Below are 23,205 nucleotides of genomic sequence, written 5' to 3'. Positions count from 1 at the left end.
TCCTTTTCTAAAACATGGATGATAATACTAATTTACTGCAGAGGATATCATGTGAGTGTGTTCCTTTGAAAATGTCTGGTTGTATAAATGCAAAGCATTATTTTTCCCAACTGGACATGTTTTCCCCCAAAAAGTGTGCAGTGAGCTGTTATTATTATGTGTTCTGTGACAAGCCCAGTTTCATCATCACTGTAGTCAGCTCAGAATGATAGGTGACTGTGAACAGACCATTACAATCACATCGTCAGTTCATCACAGGGAACAATGTTACTGAAGTGACCTACTTTTCCTGAATACCTACAGAATGTTAATCCTGTTTAGCATTGCAGGAAGGGGACAGGCACACCAAGGAGCATTCTGAGTTGTACAAATGGCAGCCTTCACTGATGAATGTTACTTTAATTTGTTAGATCTTCTGTTTTCTATAGTGTTAGGAGTGATCTGGGCAAAATTTAATTCACATGATATATTTGGTCCATTCACCAAAGGTTGAATAATAATAATAATTAATAAAAGTAAAAATTCATAAACATTTATCTAGTGACCTTCCATCAAAGACCCCAAAGGACTGGGTAAACTTTACAAACTATGGATATGATTCTTCTAATTTCTTCTTCTTCTTCTTCCCAGTGCGTGCGCCATGTGCCTCAGGTGGCATGTGACTAGGATTCATCACCAAATTTGGTCCGCTGGTTGGATCATTAGCTTCCCCAGCTTGGGCCGTGTATTGACGAGGAGTGTGACATGAACGCTTATCTGTTCCCTCCCTCTCACTTGTAACCAGTGTAGGTCTGTTGAGTTTAATGAGGTCTGGACTGGGCTCACGACTGTGAGTGCCAACTTCAGGGCAGGTAATCAACAAGCAGGATAGAGACCCCAAACTGGTGGTATGTTCTATAATTAGATTTCACCAATGCAGTAACAAGTGTGAACTCCTGAAGCAATATAGCCACCTTACCATGGAATCACACAACCCCCTTGGGCATTCTAGTCTATCTTGCCACCCACCCAAGCTGGACCATGTGATAGATGGTCCTTTACACCAAAAATCACAAAATATATTCAAGTAACTTCTAGTCCCAAAGGACGAGTCAGTTACCCCAAGTCATTTGTACTCAGATCTCAAACCAAAGACAAAGCTTGTAGCCAATCCTGTGATAAATTAACTAAAGATTTACCTAAGAAAGTAAATGAGTTATTTACGAGGTTAAAACACGAAACATTCACATGTAAATTAGTTACAGTGTTAGGTTTAAAAAGGTAATAAAAACTTCTATAATAACCAATTCTATGTGTCCTTTAGGGCTGTCAAGGTTACTTCCCCATTCTGAACTCTAGGGTACAGATGTGGGGACCTGCATGAAAGACCCCCTAAGCTTATTCTTACCAGCTTAGGTTAAACGCTGCCACCACCAAAGTGTCTCACAATAATAACAGGGGAAGTGCCTGCTTGGAAATGTCTCCCCCCAAAAATTCCCCCAAGCCCTACACCCCCTTTCCTGGGAAGGCTGATAAAAATCCTCACCAATTTGCATAGGTGAACACAGACCCAAACCCTTGGATCTTAAGAACAATGAAAAGCAATCAGGTTTTTAAAAGAAGAATTTTAATTAAAGAAAAAGTAAAAGAATCACCTCTGTAAAATCAGGATGGTAAATACCTTACAGGGTAATCAGATTCAAAACACAGAGAATCCCTCTAGGCAAAACCTTAAGTTACAAAAAGACACAAAAACAGGAATATACATTCCATTCAGCACAACTTATTTTATCAGCCATTTAAACAAAACAGAATCTAACGCATATCTAACTAGATTGCTTATTAACTCTTTATAGGAGTTCTGACCTGCATTCCTGCTCTGGTCCCAGCAAAAGCAACACACAGACAGAGATACCCTTTGTTCCCGCCTCCCTCCCCCCCCCCCAGCTTTGAAAGTATCTTGTCTCCTCATTGGTAATTTTGGTCAGGTGCCAGCGAGGTTATCCTAGCTTCTTAACCCTTTACAGGTGAAAGGGTTTTTCCTCTGGCCAGGAGGGATTTAAAGGTGTTTACCCTTCCCTTTATATTTATGACAAGGGCTGATGCCAAGCAGTATGGGGATCTCTTGCTTATGTTTAGGAATCTCTGTCCCTCAGAGTCTGGACAGCATAGAGACCACGTTTCTCCTTGTCAGGGATTTTTTATATCCTTCACCCCAGAGAGAGTTAGGAATGCAGTCAACAAGATTTCTGTTCTTTGATGGTATGCAATGCCTCATTTGCCTTCAGTGGGCCATCTTGTGTGCAGAATGAGCAGGTTGCAGAATGAGCAGTTCTACTTTAGTTAATGCTCCTTTTCCTATTTACTGAGTTACACAATTACAGAGGGTTACAGTGCACGCACTCAATAGAACTTCATACCATGGGATACAGATATTATAGGTAGGATTAAAACATGCAGTATCCTACAAGGATTCCATAAACACATTCTTATAACGCTGATATCTGTTTTAACTACACTAACCACAGGTGAGCCAGACTGGTTTCCACCTATGCATTTGTCAGCATTCAATGAGGCCCTGAGCCTTGGCATGAGCTGGTTCCTGATCTGCCAGCATTACAGGGGTTACTCCTGATTACCTGGTGAGAGGAGATTTATGCTGTCTATATATAAGTGCTCAGTTCACTCATCACTGAAATACAAACCATCTCCCGGATGGAATGGAGAAGCAGCTTAACAGTGCAGAGCTAAACCATGCAACAGCTTCTGCAAATAAAAATGATTCTTTTTTCCAACTAACTATTTTAAGTAGGCAGAATGTAAGGAATATAGTCAAAATACATTATGTGCCTTTTCTTCTTTTAGTATAATCCCATAATCTTCAGATGTATTACCTACAAACATCCCCTCATCCCAGGCCAATGGAACATTAATATATGTCATACTCCATACTTTTAATACCCGTATTTGTTTTCTTTAGACATTTTTGTGTTGCTTTAACCCTGAAAACATCTGAAAAGCCATTATAAACTGAAGCATGAAACTCGGTGAAATATCAAATTTAGAAATATTATCACTCCATTTAATTAACTAACCAGAAAGGTACATTTAAAGAAATATATGTCTTTTATGAAAATTTTGAGGAATATCTTCTGTTTTTTGTAATCTTGTTTTGTGTCTGGTTTTAAATATAATCCTTTTTATGTAAGGATCATTCATAAATATTGAAAATGTAAATATTTTTAAACTGCAGAACAAACTATTCTCTGCCAAGAATCATTAGCCTTCATCAAGTCTAGAAAGTACAGTTTTCTTTTTACTGTGTTTGTCCTGTTTGAAAACCCAAAATATTCTCTTTCCTAGTAAAAACAAAATTCATCAAGCTATTGAAAGGAGGATGATTAAGTTAGATATGCTTGGGTAAAATAGCTCTAAAGCAGCACACTTACCATTCCTGTGGATTTTACCTTTGCACTTAAATACAGTAATTCCCATAGCAATTGCTGCATTACATGATACCTGGTAACTTTGTTAATGCTGCTATTCTGCCACAAAAAATCACAGTGCCTTCTCAAAATAAAAAGCACATTAGAATGAAAAGGGATTTTCTTATATTTGTTACTTTTTGGCAGCTGTGCTATAGATAACTCTATGTTTTCAGTTCTTTAATTCAACTTGTAATTTTTCATTAACTTTTCTTTTCCCTTTTGTGTGTATTTTTAGCAATAAACTTTAGCATATTTGTAACAGTTCAGAAGGTTATATTTGGCCAAGATGTAGCAATAGGTTGAATTCCTGATTCAAATTTGATTTGCCCTCAAATCTGGTCATTTATTCTGATTTATTTGTATTCAGACAAATCCAGCCTAATAGTCTATCTGTTGCTTTGATTTACTATAGCATCCAGCATGGCAGGACTATCTAAGTGCCTCATCCAAAAAAAAAGAGTTAAAATCAGTTGCTTAACTTGGTCACTGCCATCTTGTGGCACTGTCATCTCTCCTCTTACTCCTTACTTGTTAACCTTGCTCTAGTAAAACAGCAGGACTTTGAAGTGAAGTTTAATAAATATTAGTAAGTTTTACTTTGCTTTGGCGCAAACTCAGAACTCAGAGGAAAAGAGGACAGCTGCTATCTCAGAGTCAGAATGAAGCTCACTAAGTCTTGGTAAGATTCACTTTGAAGTCCTACTGTGGAGCAGCCAGTGAGACAGGGAACATGCAGATTAGAGCAGGGTTCTCAACCTTTTTCTTTCTGAGAACCCCCAACCATGCTACAAAAAGTCCATGGTCCACCTGTGCCACAACAACTGTTTTTCTGCATATAAAAGCCAGGGCCAGCACTAGGGTGTAGCAATTAGGGCAATTGCCTGGGGTCCCCCACCATAGGGGGCCCCGCAAAGCTTAGTTGCTCAGGCTTCGGCATCAGCCCTGGATTGTGGGGCTTGGGGGCCCCAGGCTTCAGACCCATACAGTGGGGCTTCATCTTTCTGTCCAGGTCCCCAGCAAGTCTAATGCTGGTCCTGCTTGGTAGAGCTCTGAGACCAGCTTGCAGCCCTGCAGTGGGCCCCGTGCCCCTGTTTGAAAACCACTGGATTAGAGGAGCTATCCCTCTTCAAGCAGGAGGCTTGACCACTGTGCCACTGTAGGAATCTAGCAGCATTGTCCCTGATTCCCTCAAATTATTTATTAATTTAATGTTTGTATTGCCATTACCTGCTTCCATCCCTCCACCCAGATAGGCAATTCCCCATCCATTCCTTCCCATATTTCCTCCTTGATAGCCAGCAAAAGAGCAGCTGTTGTTAAAGGCCTGCCCACCGCTCAGATGTGAACATGATTCATCAGAGATACCTATTCCCTATTTCTGCATACATCTCTTATCCACACCTTGACCAGATACAGTATTTGTTTTCCAGGTACAGTACTGGTATCCAGGAGATCTAATTTAGGGCTCGGGTGTACACCTTAAACAATGGGTGACACAGTGATCCATTGTAACATGGACAAGCAGTTTTGGAGAAGAGGGGGACAGCTCCCATACAGCATTAGGTGGTCCTTATCCTGGCTGACCGGCATAATAGACCCTGCATGCAGGAGATGGCAGGGGCTGTGGTTACCTAGTTTCTTTGGGAATTAGATGCTGGAAAGAGGATGAGACAGAGAATAGATAAGCCACGGCTTTAATTTGCCAGCTAGCAGAGTTGGCCAGTCACATGGAGAGACTGTGTTCTACCGTTTCACAGTGTGTTCCAAGTAACTGTTCCCCAGCACAACCTGGGAGTTCCAGTGGACCATTGTGCCTCTCTACCCCTGTCATGATGGGCAAAAGAGTGAGTTTTTCAATCATGTTTGCTCAATCAAGTTAGCTTAATGGGATTGTAAAGCTCCATTATATCTCAGGCTAACACCTATGAAGCTTGGTTAGCTGGCTGTTTTATGGGCTAGTGTGAAAGCTATGACTGATCACTTTTATTTTATTGTCACAGTCACACCTCATAATGTATTATCTCATGGTTTGTCTTCACTACACGGCTAAATCAGCACCACTGTGATTGATGCAGTGGCATTGATTTAGTGGGTCTGGTGAAGATGTGATAAGTCAATGGGAGAGCACTCTCCCGTCAACTTAATTAATCCACCTCAAAGAGAGGCAGAAGAGCATCTCCCGTCGACATAGTGCAGTGTGGATATCGCTGTAAGTCGATATAAGTTATGTCGACTTAAGTTACATAACTAAATCGACTTGCAGCATTAGTGTAGACAAGGCCACAGGCACAAGAACTGTGGTGGGGAGATCTAGCTTAGCAGATGTAGCAAAGCAGTAGCATAACTTGCTAAAACCATGTTTCATATGCACTACAAGGTGATCATGGCCAGATGAGTTTTTTATTTTGAGCTCAGTTTCTACTGGGAACGGAGTATATCAAAATAAACACACGCAACCTTTATTCAGGAGAATCCCTGGAGTGAGCTGGCATTGTGCCTACGTGACGTCTCTCCCAAGCAGCTACCATTGTATGAATGAATGCGGGGTGATAGGGGGATGCTTATTCTGTCTTTCCCTGTCAGAGGACACAGGACTGGTGGTTTGAGCTACTCTTTTGTTTCCAGGATACCACTATTTCCCCAATAAATGCAGTACACACAGAACCATAAAGAACATGATTTAAATATTTCAACAAAAATGTAAATTATCAGTTTCAGCTGTTGTCAGTAAAAATTGATACAAAAATTTATTATTTTTCACCTTGCCTCTTGCTTTGAAAAAAACAAGTCAAAAACGCTGTTTACCAGACATAGAGACATCAGGTACCATGGATCTGTCTGTCAGCCAGCCATAACCCCTGCATGGGACAAGAATAGATGTTGGTAAACACGCCCGGCTAATGGGCAAAGAGGTCTGAAAAGGTGTAGTTAGCCACAAAAAGGGGCAGGGCTAATTCCTACACCAGGGGGCATATCCGCAGCCAGCAAGCAATTGGCACCAGCTGAAAAGAGCACAGTGAGTCAGGCCACTCTGAATCTTGCCCTGTACTGACAAGAATCATTTGGAACTGGGCATACCAGTGGCTATGTCCATTCACCCAGATGTATGTGGAGCAAAGATAGCTTTTATCCTTTAACTTGCTTTATCATGCTTCAGTATTTTACTATTTTGAACAAATCCCTCAGGAATGCGGGACTTTGACAAGGGCCTTGGCCAACATTTTTGGAAGTGGCCATTGACTTGAGACAACTTGGGCCTCATTTTGACAAGTGCTGACCTCTCCCAGCTGTGAGTTGGAGCTACTAAGCAGGAAAAATGATGACTTTCCCATCACAAATCTAATAAAACACCCCCTCTTGTGCACTGACCAGGCTGATGTGAGGAGATCTGATTACTGAATCTCCCATATGCTTTAAGCCTCCAGAATCTGAACAGACTCCATGCACTACCCCTAGTTAGGGATCCTTAGGCCCACTCTTGCAGTGTAGATCTTCAATCTGGCACCCATTCCTGAGGGCTTAAACCCATGGTCCAACCGCCTAGCTCTTGACCCCTCAACCTCCCCTGTGGCTTAAGCACAGCCTCTCCCAAACTACAGCAATGTGGGTGCTTTGGGGTCACATGCTAACCCTTCAAGGACATATGACAGGTGTGCACATAACACAGAGAGACAGACTTTGCACAGGATTCTAAAACGCCAGTGCTCTTTACTTAAGAGTTAAAACACAACATAGTACCCCTCTTGGGGGACTGTTTAGGTTCCCCCATCTCAGACTTGTGCAGCAGCTTCCCTCTTTTTGAGCTGGTGAAAGTGACCAAAGACACCAAATAGATCAACTCCTGCCTTTTATAACCTTTCAGTCCCTCTGTCTAATAATTCCCAGATCAGCCTAGCGAATCGGTTGCCAGGAGACCATCCCCAGACAAATCAGTAAAAAGACAATGGAGAAGACAAAGGGCTGCACATTCAAAATGAAGTTTGCAGCGTGATAATGAGAGAATTATAAATTGTAAGTTGACATATTACCCAAATTTTTATACCACTCCCTGAAAATCAGGTCCAGGTTGTCTCAAGTTAGACATCTAAAAAGTGAGGCACACAAGGGCCATTATGCTATCTGGGGGTTGCTGGAGCTCAAAAGCACTGCAACCACACAGCTTTCCTGGACATGCCCCTGACTTGCTTCCTCCAGTGGAGGCTATGACTGAGAGGTAAATTCACTGGCTCTGTGTTCCCTTGGATTTCCCCATGCTGGGGAATCCACAGCACCCTGTTCTGGCAGCTTTGTGGCGGAAGATCTGTCCCAATATGTACATGTGGTGAGCTGAGGGTTTCTTTTTTTCTCTTCAGGTATGTTCTCATTGTGGACTATCAATTTCAAGGCTGACTGATTTGGTGGCTCACTTCAGTGAGAGACTCCTGATAGTCTTCTCTGCTGATTCAAGCTGCTTACTGTCTTTTGCTTATTATCCACCTGCTGACTCCTGCCATAAGAGTAAAGGCACAAACATGACGGTCATTGCTAAGTACTCTTATGGCAGGAGTCAGCAGATGGGCCTGTTGTTCATAGGGTTGCAAATTCTTAATGTGTGAGCACTGTTCAGTCTTGGAAGAAATACTGCCTTGTTGTTAGTTTTGTCATGCAAGTTCTTTTGGGAGGAGCTGTGGCAAGGAGCAAGTGAATTTGTTCTCTGCCTTAATCACTCTAATGAGAGAGATCTTTGGGACTCAGTTCTGAAAGAGGGCATTCCCTGTGTGCTGTCTGTGACCTCCCTCCCCTCTGTTCAAAGACTGGTTGGAAAAGTATAAAATAAGAGTTGCACTAAGAATATACCCAGACTTCATGTCACTGATTTCTGCTCCAACAGGAAGCTGGCCTGCAGGCCCAGACATCTTCTACAGCCCCTCCGAGGGGTGACACAACTATTTAGCAAAAAATATAATTTTTTCTGCCATATCTATTTTATTGACCATAGTGCTAATTTCATATGCCAAATACACACTCACAAACATTGTTAGCAACACTTAAGATGCTCTGAGATTTGATTGTGTCAACAAATGGATGTGGAATCAAAGTGACAACTGGATAGTGTCTGATACTGGCAGCATCACAGCAGCTCCTGGATGTGACATCAGTCAGTGAGAAGGCCAAATCCTGGACAGAACAGAGGAGTTAGGTCTATTGCCAGTGAGTATGGGCATATGTTTCCCCCACAGTATAATTCCATGTATTCTGTAGATATCGAGTAAAACAGTCGTTTTTTTTCTCTTCATTAATAAAAAAGTACAAAATGGTAACAATTACTGCAGTACTCAGAATCAGAGTTTGTGATCAAGACAATGGAGATGCCTAACCTAGTGATTTGAGCAAAGGCCAAGGGATTTAAGGCAAGGAACTTCTGGGTTCTAGTCCTTGCTTCTGTGTTTTTGGACAAGTCATTTAACCACGTTGCTTCAGTTCCTACCAATGGGCAAATAATTTTAAAAAGTATTGAATTATTTGTTTGAAAATGTCACTCCATTTGTAAAATATATTATTTGAGAATATATTTTTCAGTTCAGTTTATCAGTCTGACTCTGGTGCTCAGGGTATAATTTTTAAAAGTGTTTGTTGATTAATTTTAAAAGGTAATGAATTTTGTCAAATAAATTATTTGCTAAATAATATTCAGCCGGCTGTATGAATTTCCCCATTATGAAATGTGGATAATGATACCAACCTCCCTCATGGGCGTGTTGTGAAGCCTGATTAGCTAATGTCTGAAAGCTTTATGAGCACTACTTACTATTATTTCATAGAATCACAGAATATCAGGGTTGGAAGGGACCTCAGGAGGTCATCTAGTCCAACCCCCTGCTCAAAGGAGGACCAATCCCCAACTAAATCATCCCAGTCAAGGCTTTGTCAAGCCTGAGATTAAAAACCTCTAAGGAAGGAGATTCCACCACCTCCCTAGGTAACCCATTCCAGTGCTTCACCACCCTCCTAGTGAAAAAGTTTTTCCTAATATCCAACCTAAACGTCCCCCACTGTAACTTGAGACCATTACTCCTTGCTCTATCATCTGGTACCATTGAGAACAGTCTAGATCCATCCTCTTTGGAACCCCCTTTCAGGTAGTTGAAAGCAGCTATCAAATCCCCCCTCGCTCTTCTCTTCTGTAGACTTAATAATCCTAGTTCCCTCAGCCTCTCCTCATAAATCATGTGTTCTTTGTCTATATTCTGGATTACAGAACACAGCAATTCCATTGTGCCGGTCATCAATAAAATCCAACACGTGCCCTCTGTATCTCCTCTTTATGCTCCTCTACTACCTAATTAAAATCCCATTAAGCTTCTCACCTATAGTGGCTTTATCGTCAGACCAATGAACAGCAGCTTTTAACCTCCTGCTCATTTGTATTGTTACAAAAAATTAACAGGATAATTTGCACGTATATCTCATATTTCTTAGCTAACAAGTGTCTCATGAGCTAATGGAGGACAACTATCTACTAGCTACTGACAAAATTATCCATAATTCTTCCCAATGATCAGTTTTCAATATTGTTTTTAAACAAATATTCTTGAGACAATAAAATTCCTGTGCAAAATCATATGTTGAAATTGTATTCAGCCTAAATAATGCATATTTGTAACTTGGCCCTCCTTTTTTAACTTTTTGTTGCATCATGCTTCCTAAATTTTGTGGAATTATTTAATGGAAAGAATAGTGATACAGAATGCCACTTTGCAAATCACAGTGTAGGAAGTCTAAAGTTTGAAACTTTGTGCTGTTGATCCTGAAAATCCTTATGGGGGTTGCAGCGGTGCTTAAGGTTTTTGTGCTCTGATACAAGTGGGAGTACATGCCTTAAATGGACACAGGTAATGATAAATGCGAGGCTTTGTTCTCCTCACTGTTTGGTATTATGTCTCAAGCCTCCCTTCAAAGAGCGCTTGACAAAAGAGGGGCAGGCAGTGGCCAGAGAACAAATGTATCCGGCTATGTACACATTACCGCTTACGTTGGTATAAGTTATGTCGCTCAGGGGTGTGAATAAGCCACTCCCTGAGCAACGTAAGTTACACTGACCTAAGCGGTGGTGTGGACAGCGCCATGACAGTGGGACAGTTTCTCCTGCCAACATAGCTACTGCCACTTGCGGGGGCTGGAGTAATTAAGTCAATTTAGAACATCTGCACTCACAGTGCTACAGCAGGGCAGCTGCATCGGAGCAGTTGCACCACTGTAAGCTCTGTAGTGTAGCCATAGCTTGAGGAGACACAGCTGAATCCTCGGCTGTGCTGAGTTTACACGGCTTTTTACCTGTCTTGCCTACATGATTTACCTATTTTACCTACTCTTCTTATGAGCTATGGCTGGCACTTGTATGTATCTGTTGCAGGCTCACAATGGCTCATTCTTGTAGAAGCAATGGACGTACGCCTTATGGCAGATCAAGAATTTAGTCAGTATCTGACCAGTCTGTTCCAAAACGGTTAATACTGACAGGTCTGGTACATGTTCAGTTTTGCACAGGGGTTGCATTTTTTCTGTGTGACAAGTCAAGTTGGTCTAACATAGGACTGACAGCTGCACCGCTTAAAAACCTATTGAACTCTAAAAAATTAAGCTCAAGTCAGATAGTGAGAAGGCAGTTGGGCCCATTCAAACCCTGACCTCTTGGCTGAGAGTTCAACAAGGGTCTCAGATGTTGTCAGTTGCAAGGCAGGTTTTTGCAACGTGTAAAAAAACCTGTACTCTAGGAACTAGACTGTGTCAATAGGACTTAAGCATATGCTTCAGAACTTTGTGGAATTGGGCCCATGATGTATCCTGATATTACCTTTGCCTTTGGGGTTCCTGACAACCTCTTGTAGGAACTTTAAGCTTCCCCCAACTGGAGGAACCGCCCAGGAAGGCAGTATTGGAAATAATACCTGCTTTTCCCCAGGGGTGAATCCTCTTTGGGACAGGCAGCATTGAGTGTGCAGAGAGGTTCCATATTTACCTCCCTGTATCTCCTGGGGTTCATCTAGCTCAATGGCTTTCAACTTGCACTCCACCCCCGCCAGGGGAGTCCACAGACTATGTCTAAGGGATTCGTGAAAGGTTATTGTTACTGTAGAGCAGTGGTTTTCAATTGTGGTCCGCAGACCCCAGAGCTCTGCAGACTATGTCTGAGATTTCCAAAGGGATCTGCACCTCCATTCAAAATATTTTTGGAATCCACAAATGAAAAAAGGTTGAAAACCACTGGTCTAGCCTAGTAACTTGGAGGTGTCCACAGTAGACAGATTAGACTGTAAACTTTTCAGAGGGACTGTCTTTTTAGTATGTATTTTTACTTTGCCTATCACAATGGGGCCTTAATCTCTGATTGGTGCCCTTGGATGCTATTGCAGTACAAAACATTAATAATGAATCATAACATCTACAAATAGATGGTTCTTAAAATTAAGGTCTGAGTTTAAAACCCTGCTGACACATTTATTTGGCTTGGGTACCATCAGTCTGTTATTATGGTAAAGCAGAAGTGTGACTCTGAGATTAACATGAAGGTAGAGCTAATGACATGACAACTGAAAATAACTCTGCATTCTTTCAACAGAAAAAGCTGTTTAGACAATCTCATGGATGAAAATGAGAAAGACAGGGCAAAGAGGTGAGCACTTTTTTTCTCTTATAACACTGTTCATTTTGTTGTGAACCTAAGGTTTTATGTTGCTGCAGAAGCTGTTTTTCCCTCCTAATTAATCAAAAGGGAGAGAAAAATAAAGGCAAATACAACTTGAAAAACTGTTGAATCACAAAGCACTACTATCAGCCATCCTTTAAGAATAAAATCATGTCAATAGTGCTTCCTCTGAAAAATATCAGCAAGCCAAATACAAGGGTTATTTTTTCACATTACTGCATAGGATCAACCGAGGAACCTGCAGAACGCTATTTCTGCCACAGTACAACTGTCTAGTCCACCATGTATATAAAATATCCATGTTATTATATAATCTTTATGACAAACACTTTGTAAAAGAAACACAGATTGCTAATTGAAAATAATGAGGTTTTCTTATTATGTTACTCAGTTTATACATGGTTAATCATCTGATAATGATTTTGGGGAAAAAACAAAACAAAAAACGACTAATACTCTAAATCATCTAATCAACAAAAATGAATAACATTACAAACATTATTTCAGACCTAAACATAATCTCCTTTCATATGTGCTTGTTATGGTTTGGGTTAAATTCCATTGAAGATAGGCTAAATGATGGTGCAGCTAAATGCCCCTTCGGTTAGTAATAATCAAAACAATAGAAGCCACCATCAAACACACAGATCCACTTGGCAAGACTGAGTCCGAAGCTATGCCGTGCAGCGTGAGGGGTTTACCGGGATTGATACAGCAAATGCAGGGGTTAAAGCATTGATTGATGGAGCTATTGTGTGTGTCTGTGTTTTGAGGAAAACCGGAGAAAACACTAGAGAGCAAGGACAGAAAACCAAGGGCACACTCAGAACAAGCACTGGGAATGTGGTCTTAAGAAAACATAAGCAAGAGTTTAGGGAAAGAAAAAACAAAAGCTAAGAGAGACAGCTTTGAGCTGAGGGCTGATTGGAAAAGGTCCTGCTACTGTGAGGAAAGACACTATCTTATGTTGTTTGATTCCTGCTGTGTTCAGGGAAACAGGGTCTTTGTACATTCTTTGTAAATAAACAGTATTGCTTCAAAGAAACATCTGGTTCCATCACCAATTACTGCTCCTAACTGGAACAAGAAGACGCTGAATTTTTAGCTAATTGATTGGGTCTAAAGTGGTAACGTGCTATTACCTACAGTGGTAAAGTCACAGTTCATACATACACAGGAAATTGCTACTAACACTTTGTAGGGGTTGCCTTTTCAGGTAGAAAATCATATGTTGCAGTAAAATTCCATAATAATTGTCTGGCACCAGGAATGTCACAGAATCTGTTGCTAGCATTTTTTTTGGAAGTGTGATCGGTACTGCAACCAGCAGTTTAACTGGTGTAGAGGGAGCCTTAGGTTGCATGTACTTTTTTTCTTTGTTCTTTCTAATGAAAGTATTTCCAGTCCAGGCACAACTAGTTGATCCAGGCTTGTCTCTTTTGATTCTTTTCCTGCTTCTTCCCTCCTGCAGCCTTTTTTCACTAATATAGGTCAGAACGCTCTTCAGCCCTGCTCAACTGTTCTCCTTTACTTCTTTTCTAATTCATGCATGCTCGAGATACAGAAGCCCACTGTTTGATACCAGGAGCAATGTGCTGACCTAACTGCTGCAAACACTTAGGACTGCAAGGGATGTCTTCTGAGGCAAAGAGCCTGTCAAAGTTTTCCCAAAGCCACTGTGCTGACACTCTTCACAAGGGACTTAATGTATGACAGTTGCTAAAACATAGTATTATTAATGCACACTACAAAGAAGCACAATATAAGGATGCGCCTAACCATCTGTAAATACTGTAGACCTCTGTGAATGGAGGAGGAAGATGAAGGGAATGGATGCCTCATTCCACATTACATCATGAAAAAGATGTCTTTGGAGATGATACATCGCAGCTGAAAGTGTCATGAAAAGTGTCAAGAATTATAACATTGCTGGAATGCAGGGTTGTTTTTCATGGAGGGGGAATGAAGCAAAGGGGGAGAATAGAGGGAGGAATTCCAGATTTAACTGTCACTACCAGTTCACACACTTCAGGGCAAATTACTTTTATGATGCATGCAAGGCAACCATTTAAAAAGGGGGGTTAGTGAGCAACATACACACAGAACGGACATAGGAAAACACATATCTTAATAGTGGTAGTTGTCATTACCATCTGCTGACATTTTAATGCCTCTTTTTTTTTTGTAAGGGGCAATTTTTGGTGATGCATAGGGACAAGCCTTTGTTAATATTTACTCAGAATCAAAATTCCATTCAGACAGTGTATCTTTTTCCCATTAGCATATGCCATATGCTTTGAAGGTAACCAGGAGGTACATAACCAGAACTAATGGTATGAATTGTGCAATCAGAATTTGCTTCCTTTAATAGTTTGATATAGTTTATGTTGCTGCCCTGCTCTTCAAAAGCTTTCAACACTGCATTGATCTCTGTGCTGTTGAACGTTTTATGCTGTTGAATGCTTGCACTACAGATATAACCCTTGTTGATACTCCCCTTCACATCCCAGTTAAGAAAGGTGTGCAACAAGGAGACACGGTTTCACCAAAACTCTTCACAGCCTGCCTCGAAGTGATAATGGGGCGAATGAATTGGAAGGGTGGAATCACATCAACAGAGAACAGGTAAACCGTCTCAGATTTGTGGATGAATTTGGGTTGATCGCCGAAATTATATCGAACTACCGAAAATGCTGCAAGAACTCACACAAAAAGCAGCCAAGTCAGACTGAAATTTACCCTTCCAAAACGAAATTTATGTGGTCTGATACCTTACCAAAAGTCCAAATAACAACGAAGGGAGAACAAATAGAAGAAGTTGAGCAATATGTATATTTGGGCCAAGAAATTAACATGCACCAAGATCAGGAAGGTGAACTCTCATGAAGAAAGAAAGCAGGTTGGTGTGCATTCAGTTCTATCAAGGATGTCCTCCAAGGAAAAATCAAAAGGCAACACGTGCCAGCCTCTTCAACTCAACAATCCTGCCAGCAATGTTGTTACGGCAGTGAAACATGGGCGCTGATGAAGACAGAGGAGCAGCAACTGTGTGTCACAAAGAGGGCAACAGAAAGAAGAATTCTGGGAATTCAATATCGAGACCGAGTCCCCAATGAAGTGATCAGACAGCAGGATGTAGTTGTTGAGAGCAGGCATAAAAATACGATGGGCCAGGCATATAACGAGGCTCATTGACAATTGATGGACTGCAGCTGTCGCTGAGTGGTACCAACAGGAACTGAAATGACCACTCAGCCAACCCCCAAAGAGATGGTTAGATTTTATCATGAAAAGACATCGCCGCATATGGAGAATGAAGGCCAGGATACGAGAAGAATGGAAAACGTGCTGTGATTGGCGCAATCTGTAGGAGGGCTGAAAGACCAATCGATCAAGGTGAAGGGTATGAAATTAAGATAAGGAAAACTTCAGCAGAGTATCAGGAATAGTGCCTAATAGTAAAAGAAAAGGAGTACTTGTGGCACCTAGAGACTAACAAATTTATTTGAGCATAAGCTTTCGTGAGCTACAGCTCACTTCATCGGATGCATTTGGTGGAAAATACAGAGGGGGAGATTGATATACACACACAGAGAACATGAAACAATGGGTTTATCATACACACTGTAAGGAGAGTGATCACTTATGATAAGTCATCACCAAGCAGCAGTGGGGGGAAAGGAGGAAAACCTTTCATGGTGACAAGCAAGGTAGGCTATTTCCAGCAGTTAACAAGAATATCTGAGGAACAGTGGGGTGGGTGGAGTGCGGGGGGGAAATAACATGGGGAAATAGTTTTACTTTGTGTAATGACTCATCCCATTCCCAGTCTCTATTCAAGCCTAAATTAATTGTATCCAGTTTGCAAATTAATTCCAGTTCAGCAGTCTCTCGTTGGAGTCTGTTTTTGAGGTTTTTTTGTTGAAGAATAGCCCACTCTCAGGTCTGTAATCGAGTGACCAGAGAGACTGAAGTGTTCTCCAACTGGTTTTTGAATGTTATAATTCTTGACGTCTGATTTGTGTCCATTTATTCTTTTACGTAGAGACTGTCCAGTTTGACCAATGTACATGGCAGAGGGGCATTGCTGGCACATGATGCATATATCACATTGGTAGATGTGCAGGTGAACGAGCCTCTGACAGTGTGGCTGATGTGATTAGGCCCTATGATGGTGTCCCCTGAATAGATATGTGGACAGAGTTGGCAACGGGCTTTGTTGCAAGGATAGGTTCCGGGTTACTGGTTCTGTTGCATGGTGTGTGGTTGCTGGTGAGTATTTGCTTCAGATTGGGGGGCTGTCTGTTAGCAAGGACTGGCTGTCTCCCAAAATCTGTGAGAGTGATGGGTCATCCTTCAGGATAGGTTGTAGATCCTTGATGATCGTTGGAGAGGTTTTAGTTGTGGGCTGAAGGTGATGGCTAGTGGCGTTCTGTTATTTCTGTGTTGGGCCTGTCCTGTAGTAGGTGACTTCTGGGTACTCTCTGGCTCTGGTCAATCTGTTTCTTCACTTCAGCAGGTGGGTATTGTAGTTGTAGGAATGCATGATAGAGATCTTGTAGGTGTTTGTCTCTGTCTGAGGGTTGGAGCAAATGCGGTTATCTCGTAGAGCTTGGCTGTATACCACCAGGTTAGCCGTGACATTATTGGGGGATACTGTTCCTGACGGCTTGTAGTCCATCTTTGTGTGGAATGTTGGTTGTAGAGGGCTTCTACATCATAGAGGCTAGGATGGTGTTTTTAGGAAGATCACCAATGGATTGTAGTTTCCTCAGGAAGTCAGTGGTTGTCCTCGAAGATAGCTGGGAGTGCTGGTAACGTAGGGCCTGAGGAGGGAGTCTACATAGCCAGACAATCCTGCTGTCAGGGTGCCAATGCCTGAATGATGGGGGCGTCCAGGATTTCCAGGTTTATAGATCTTGGGTAGCTGATAGAAAACCCCCAGGTCGGGATTCTAGGGGTTGTGTCTGTGCGGATTTGTCTTGTGCTTTTTCAGGGAGTTTTCTTGAGCAATGCTGTAGTTTCTTTGCTAACTCTCAGTGGGATCAGAGGGTAATGTGCTTGTAGGAAAGTGGTGTTGGAGAGCTGCCTAGTAGCTAGACTTTACAAAAACTAGACAAGCCATTTACAACACACACTTTGCTTCTCTACAAAGAAAAAGGACACTAAGCTATCTAAACTACTACATGCCACAAGGGGCCACAACAGTGGTTCCCATAAGCCACCCAGCAATATTGTTTAATCTATCCAACTATACTCCTTAGCCCAGCAGAAGAATCTGTTCTATCTCGGGGCCTCTCCTTTTGCCCCTCCACCCCCACGAACATGCTACAGTTCTGTGGCGGACCTAGAATCCTATTTTCGATGTCTCCGACTCAAGGAATATTTCCAACACACCTCTGACCACATATTAACCCACAGAGACCTTCCTACCAACACTAGAAAAAGAGGATTCTGGGTGGACTCCTCCTGAAGGTCGAAACAGCAGACTGGACTTCTACATAGAGTGCTTCCGCCGACGTGCACGAGCTGAAATTGTGGAAAAGCAGCATCACTTGCCCCATAACCTCAGCCATGCAGAACACAGTGCCATCCACAGCCTCAGAAACAACTCTGACATCATAATCAAAAAGGCTGACAAAGGAGGTGCTGTCGTCATCATGAATAGGTCGGAGTATGAACAAGAGGCTACTAGGCAGCTCTCCAACACCACTTTCTACAAGCCATTACCCTCTGATCCCACTGAGAGTTACCAAAAGAAACTATAGCATTTGCTCAAGAAACTCCCTGAAAAAGAACAAGAACAAATCCGCACAGACACACTCCTAGAACCCCGACCTGGGTTATTGTATCAGCTACCCAAGCTCAATAAACCTGGAAATCCTGGACGCCCCATCATCTCAGGCATTGGCACCCTGACAGCAGGATTGTCTGGCTATGTAGACTCCCTCCTCAGGCCCTACGTTACCAGCACTCCCAGCTATCTTCGAGACACCACTGACTTCCTGAGGGAAACTACAATCCATTGGTGATCTTTCTAAAAACCCATCCTAGCCACAATGGATGTAGAAGCCCTCTACACCAACATTCCACACAAAGATGGACTACAAGCCGTCAGGAACAGTATCCCCCGATAATGTCACGGCTAACCTGGTGGCTGAAACTTTGTGACTTTGTCCTCACCCATAACTATTTCACATTTGGGGTCAATGTATACCTTCAAATCAGCGGCACTGCGATGGGTACCCGCATGGCCCCACAGTATGCCAACATTTTATGGCTGACTTAGAACAAAGCTTCCTCAGCTCTCGTCCCCTAATGCCCCTACTCTACTTTCGCTACATTGATGACATCTTCATCATCTGGACCCATGGAAAAAGAGGCCCTTGAGGAATTCCAGCATGATTTCAACAATTTCCATCCCATCATCAACCTCAGCCTGGACCAGTCCACACAAGAGATTCACTTCCTGGACACGATGATGCTAATAAGTGATGGTCACATAAACACCACCCTATATCGGAAACCTACTGACCGCTTTTCCTACCTACATGCCTCTAGCTTTCATCAGATCATACCACACGATCCATTGTCCTATAGCCAAGCTCTACGATATAATCGCATTTGCTCCAACCCCTCAGACAGAGACAAACACCTACAAGATCTCTATCATGCATTCCTACAACTACAATACCCACCTGCTGAAGTGAAGAAACAGATTGACAGAGCCAGAAGAGTACCCAGAAGTCACCTACTACAGGACAGACCCAACAAAAAATAACAGAACGCCACTAGCCATCACTTTCAGCCCACTAAAACCTCTCCAACGCATCATCAAGGATCTACAACCTATCCTGAAGGATGACCCATCACTCTCACAGATCTTGGGAGACAGGCCAGTCCTTGCTTACAGACAGCCCCCCAATCTGAAGCAAATACTCATTAGCAACCACACACCACACAACAGAACCACTAACCCAGGAACCTATCCTTGCAACAAAGCCCGTTGCCAACTCTGTCCACATATCTATTCAGGGGACACCATCATAGGGCCTAATCACATCAGCCACACTGTCAGAGGCTCGTTCACCTGCACATCTACCAATGTGATATATGCCATCATGTGCCAGCAATGCCCCTCTGCCATGTACATTGGTCAAACTGGACAGTCTCTATGTAAAAGAATAAATGGACACAAATCAGACGTCAAGAATTATAACATTCAAAAACCAGTTGGAGAACACTTCAGTCTCTCTGGTCACTCGATTACAGACCTGAGAGTGGCTATTCTTCAACAAAAAAACCTCAAAAACAGACTCCAACGAGAGACTGCTGAATTGGAATTAATTTGCAAACTGGATACAATTAATTTAGGCTTGAAAAGAGACTGGGAATGGATGAGTCATTACACAAAGTAAAACTATTTCCCCATGTTATTTCTCCCCCCCACCCCCCCCCCTGTTCCTCAGATATTCTTGTTAACTGCTGGAAATAGCCTACCTTGCTTGTCACCATGAAAGGTTTTCCTCCTTTCCCCCCCCGTTGCTGGTGATGGCTTATCATAAGTGATCACTCTCCTTACAGTTTGTGTGATAAACCCATTGTTTCATGTTCTCTGTGTGTGTATATCAATCTCCCCTCTGTATTTTCCACCAAATGCATCCGATAAAGTGAGCTGTAGCTCACGAAAGCTTATGCTCAAATAAATTTGTTAGTCTCTAAGGTGCCACAAGTACTCCTTTTCTTTTTGCGAATACAGACTAACACGGCTGCTACTCTAAAACCTGCCCTAATAGTGATATTTACTAGACTGTGGAATAAGCTTCCAAGGGAAGTGTTGGAACCTGGATTGTTCAAGACATTTAAAACTGGACTGAACAAAGCACTAGCAAATATAGAATCCTGCACTGGCAAAGGAATAGATTAGATGACCTAATAAGGTTTTCTGTTTTCTTCTTTTAAGGATCCTACTCTGTTCATTGATTTGGATCTTGGTCGAGTTGTTTCCACTGCAAAAGTTTGAGATTTCCTTTGTGAATAAAATGTCAGTTGTTAAAAATAGGTACTTTCTGGTTGCTGTCAAAACATATTTTTCTTTCTAAGCAAGCAACACATACTCTATATGTTTGGGGAGTTTCAGTTTTTGGAGGAATGGGAGTCTTCAAGCTAACATGGGCTGAGAATTGAATTACATGAAAATAAAATGTTGCTGTTCTTTAAATCTTCTTGAATTGTTTGCAAAAAGAAAAGGAGTACTTGTGGCACCTTAGAGACTAACAAATTTATTAGAGCATAAGCTTTCGTGAGCTACAGCTCACTTCATCGGATGCATTTGTTAGTCTCTAAGGTGCCACAAGTACTCCTTTTCTTTTTGCGAATACAGACTAACACGGCTGCTACTCTGAAACCTTGAATTGTTTGGAAATACGATGAAGATGGATTCAAATCTTGTCCCAACAGTCTTCTGCACGTGTAACAGGAGTAGGCTTAAATCAGTTAGACAGCTTCCACCCAATCTTTTGTGTTCAAAGCTGTAAAATAACCAAAGATTGGCTTCTTTCCAGTAAAAAGAAAAGTAGTACTTGTGGCACCTTAGAGACTAACAAATTTATTTGAGCATAAGCTTTCGTGAGCTACAGCTCACTTCATTGGATTCATTCAGTGAAAAATACAGTGGGGAGATTTATATACACAGAGAACATGAAACAATGGGTATTACCATACACATTGTAGGTGATCAGGTAATGTGAGCTATTACCAGCAGGAGAGTGGGGTGGGGGGGAGCCTTTTGTAGTGATGATCAAGGTGGGCCATTTCCAGCAGTTGACAGGAATGTCTGAGACACAAATCAGACATCAAGAATTATAACATTCAAAAACCAGTCAGAGAACACTTCAATCTCTTTGGTCACTTGATTACAGACCTAAAAATGGCAATTCTTCAACAAAAAAAACTTCAAAAACAGACTCCAACGAGAGACTGCTGAATTGGAATTAATTTGCAAACTGGATACAATTAACTTAGGCTTGAATAAAGACTGGGAGTGGATGGGTCATTACACAAAGTAAAACTATTTCCTCTTGTTTATTCCCCCCACTGTTCCTCAGACGTTCTTGTCAACTGCCGGAAATGGCCCACCTTGATTATCACTACAAAAGGTATCCCCTCCCCCGCTCTCCTGGTAATAGCTCACCTTACCTGATCATTCTCGTTACAGTAAAGAGAAAAGGAGGACTTGTGGCACCTTAGAGACTAACAAATGGTGCCGCAAGTCTTCCTTTTCTTTTTTGTGGATACAGACTAACACGGCTGCTACTCTGAAACGTCTCGTTACAGTGTGTATGGTAACACCCATTGTTTCATGTTCTGTGTATATAGATCTACTCATTGTATTTTCCACTGAATGCATCCGATGAAGTGAGCTGTAGCTCACGAAAGCTTATGTCAAATAAATTGTTAGACTCTAAGGTGCCACAAGTCCTGGTTTTCTTTTTGTGGATACAGACTAACACGGCTGCTACTCTGAAACCTTCTTTCCAGTGCATCTCAAAGAGTATTCAGGCCAGAGAGCAAGACAAACAAAAATTACTGCCTCCAGCCCTCCACCCCGTCACTGGTAACATATGGAAGCCTCCATTGTCATATCTCTGCTGAAAATGTTTATTGCCATATTGGTCCTTGGAGGCAGGGCCATCCTTACCTACGCAAAGTAAGCAGCTGCATAGGGCATCAGGAAATTCGGGGCACCAAATTAAACAATTCTACAGGATGCTTATAAACTGCCATAGTTTTTTTACTTTTTTATCTGACCATGAAATAATTTAGGATACCTAAGTGTTTTGATTAGCCCAAAAGTTTGAGCATTATAAATTGTTTTCTGGACCAACAAAATGTGTTGCCATATTATTTACCTTGTCTACTTACAATCTTCCTTTACTGAAAGTACCTCAGCATAGAATGCATAAATTTTGAGTACACCTACACACATATGAAAACCTGTGCTCACAAGACAAGCTTTATAATTTGTCAGAAAACAAGGACATGAAATTCCTCCACATCTTGTCCTGCTGCTGGAGTGATAGGGAGAGGACAGAAGAGCCAACATGTGCCCCCTGAGCGAGCCCAGGAATAAGATAATAAAGTCCCAGAGCAGAGATTGGAATAAAATCCAGCTCTGTTGTTTCCCATCCTAGCACTCTATCCTTTGGAGCATGCTGCTTTTCAAGATGTCCCAGCAAAGAGGTCACAAAGATGACAATGAGAAAGGTCAGTTCTTGGTTGCTTATGTAGCTTTGCCCGGTGCCAGCCATCAGTGTTCACACACTGATACATAGAGAGTTCATTTTCTAAATAACATGTCGCAAGAAGAATATGTAATGATTACTCTTTCTAGGTCCATTCATTATTTTTTTCATACTTACAGGGCTTCACGTAACAAGTCTGAAAAGAAGAGACGTGACCAATTCAATGTTCTCATCAAAGAGCTCAGCTCCATGCTTCCAGGCAACACCCGTAAAATGGACAAAACTACAGTGCTTGAAAAAGTCATTGGCTTCCTGCAGAAACACAATGGTAAAAATTGCTAAACCTGTCCATGCATAGTCAAACTGTACCAAATCCTTGTTACCCCAGTGATGGTCAGAGTGGCTCAGATGATTAAAAATTTCATAGTAAGATTTTTCCAAGTCATAGTTTATGACGAGAAAACTTAAGGGTACCCTGCAACCCAAATCAGCCTCCTCGGCTGCTCCTTGATACAGGATAGTACTTATCCTACTTGCTCTGTAGTATAATGCCTGTTCAGACCTGATGGGCTTGCTCAAGACTGCCTTTCTTGATCACAGTGCTCCTTTTGGCTGTTGGGCTCAAGTGAATGAAGCTGGTCAGTCCTCCGATGTTCTAAGGCAGAGGATGTATGCCTCCCTAGCTGACTGAATATCAGGCAGCCAGTGAAGAAATGCAAAGGGCACAGAGCTCTGAAATGGACCTGTGAGCTAAGCAGGGGAGGGACTTGTGCTCTGAACAAAACAGTGATCAGGAGGAAAAGAGGAA

General features: G+C 42.0%; 1 protein-coding gene across 1 annotated transcript in view; it reads left to right on the top strand.

Moving 5' to 3' along the window:
• The window catches only part of NPAS2 (neuronal PAS domain protein 2), a 180,022-nt gene that overhangs the window by 72,216 nt on the left and 84,601 nt on the right, over positions 1–23,205 (top strand). The window contains 2 exon segments of the mRNA XM_038387626.2: positions 12,067–12,120; positions 22,577–22,725. Of these exon segments, the coding sequence (XP_038243554.1) occupies positions 12,067–12,120; positions 22,577–22,725 (203 nt within the window).

This window comes from Dermochelys coriacea, chromosome 1, assembly GCF_009764565.3.
Source record: "Dermochelys coriacea isolate rDerCor1 chromosome 1, rDerCor1.pri.v4, whole genome shotgun sequence".
NCBI lineage: Eukaryota > Metazoa > Chordata > Testudines > Dermochelyidae > Dermochelys > Dermochelys coriacea.
The sequence above is the reverse complement of the archived record's forward strand: the minus strand, read 5'-3'. Positions and strand labels throughout refer to the sequence as shown.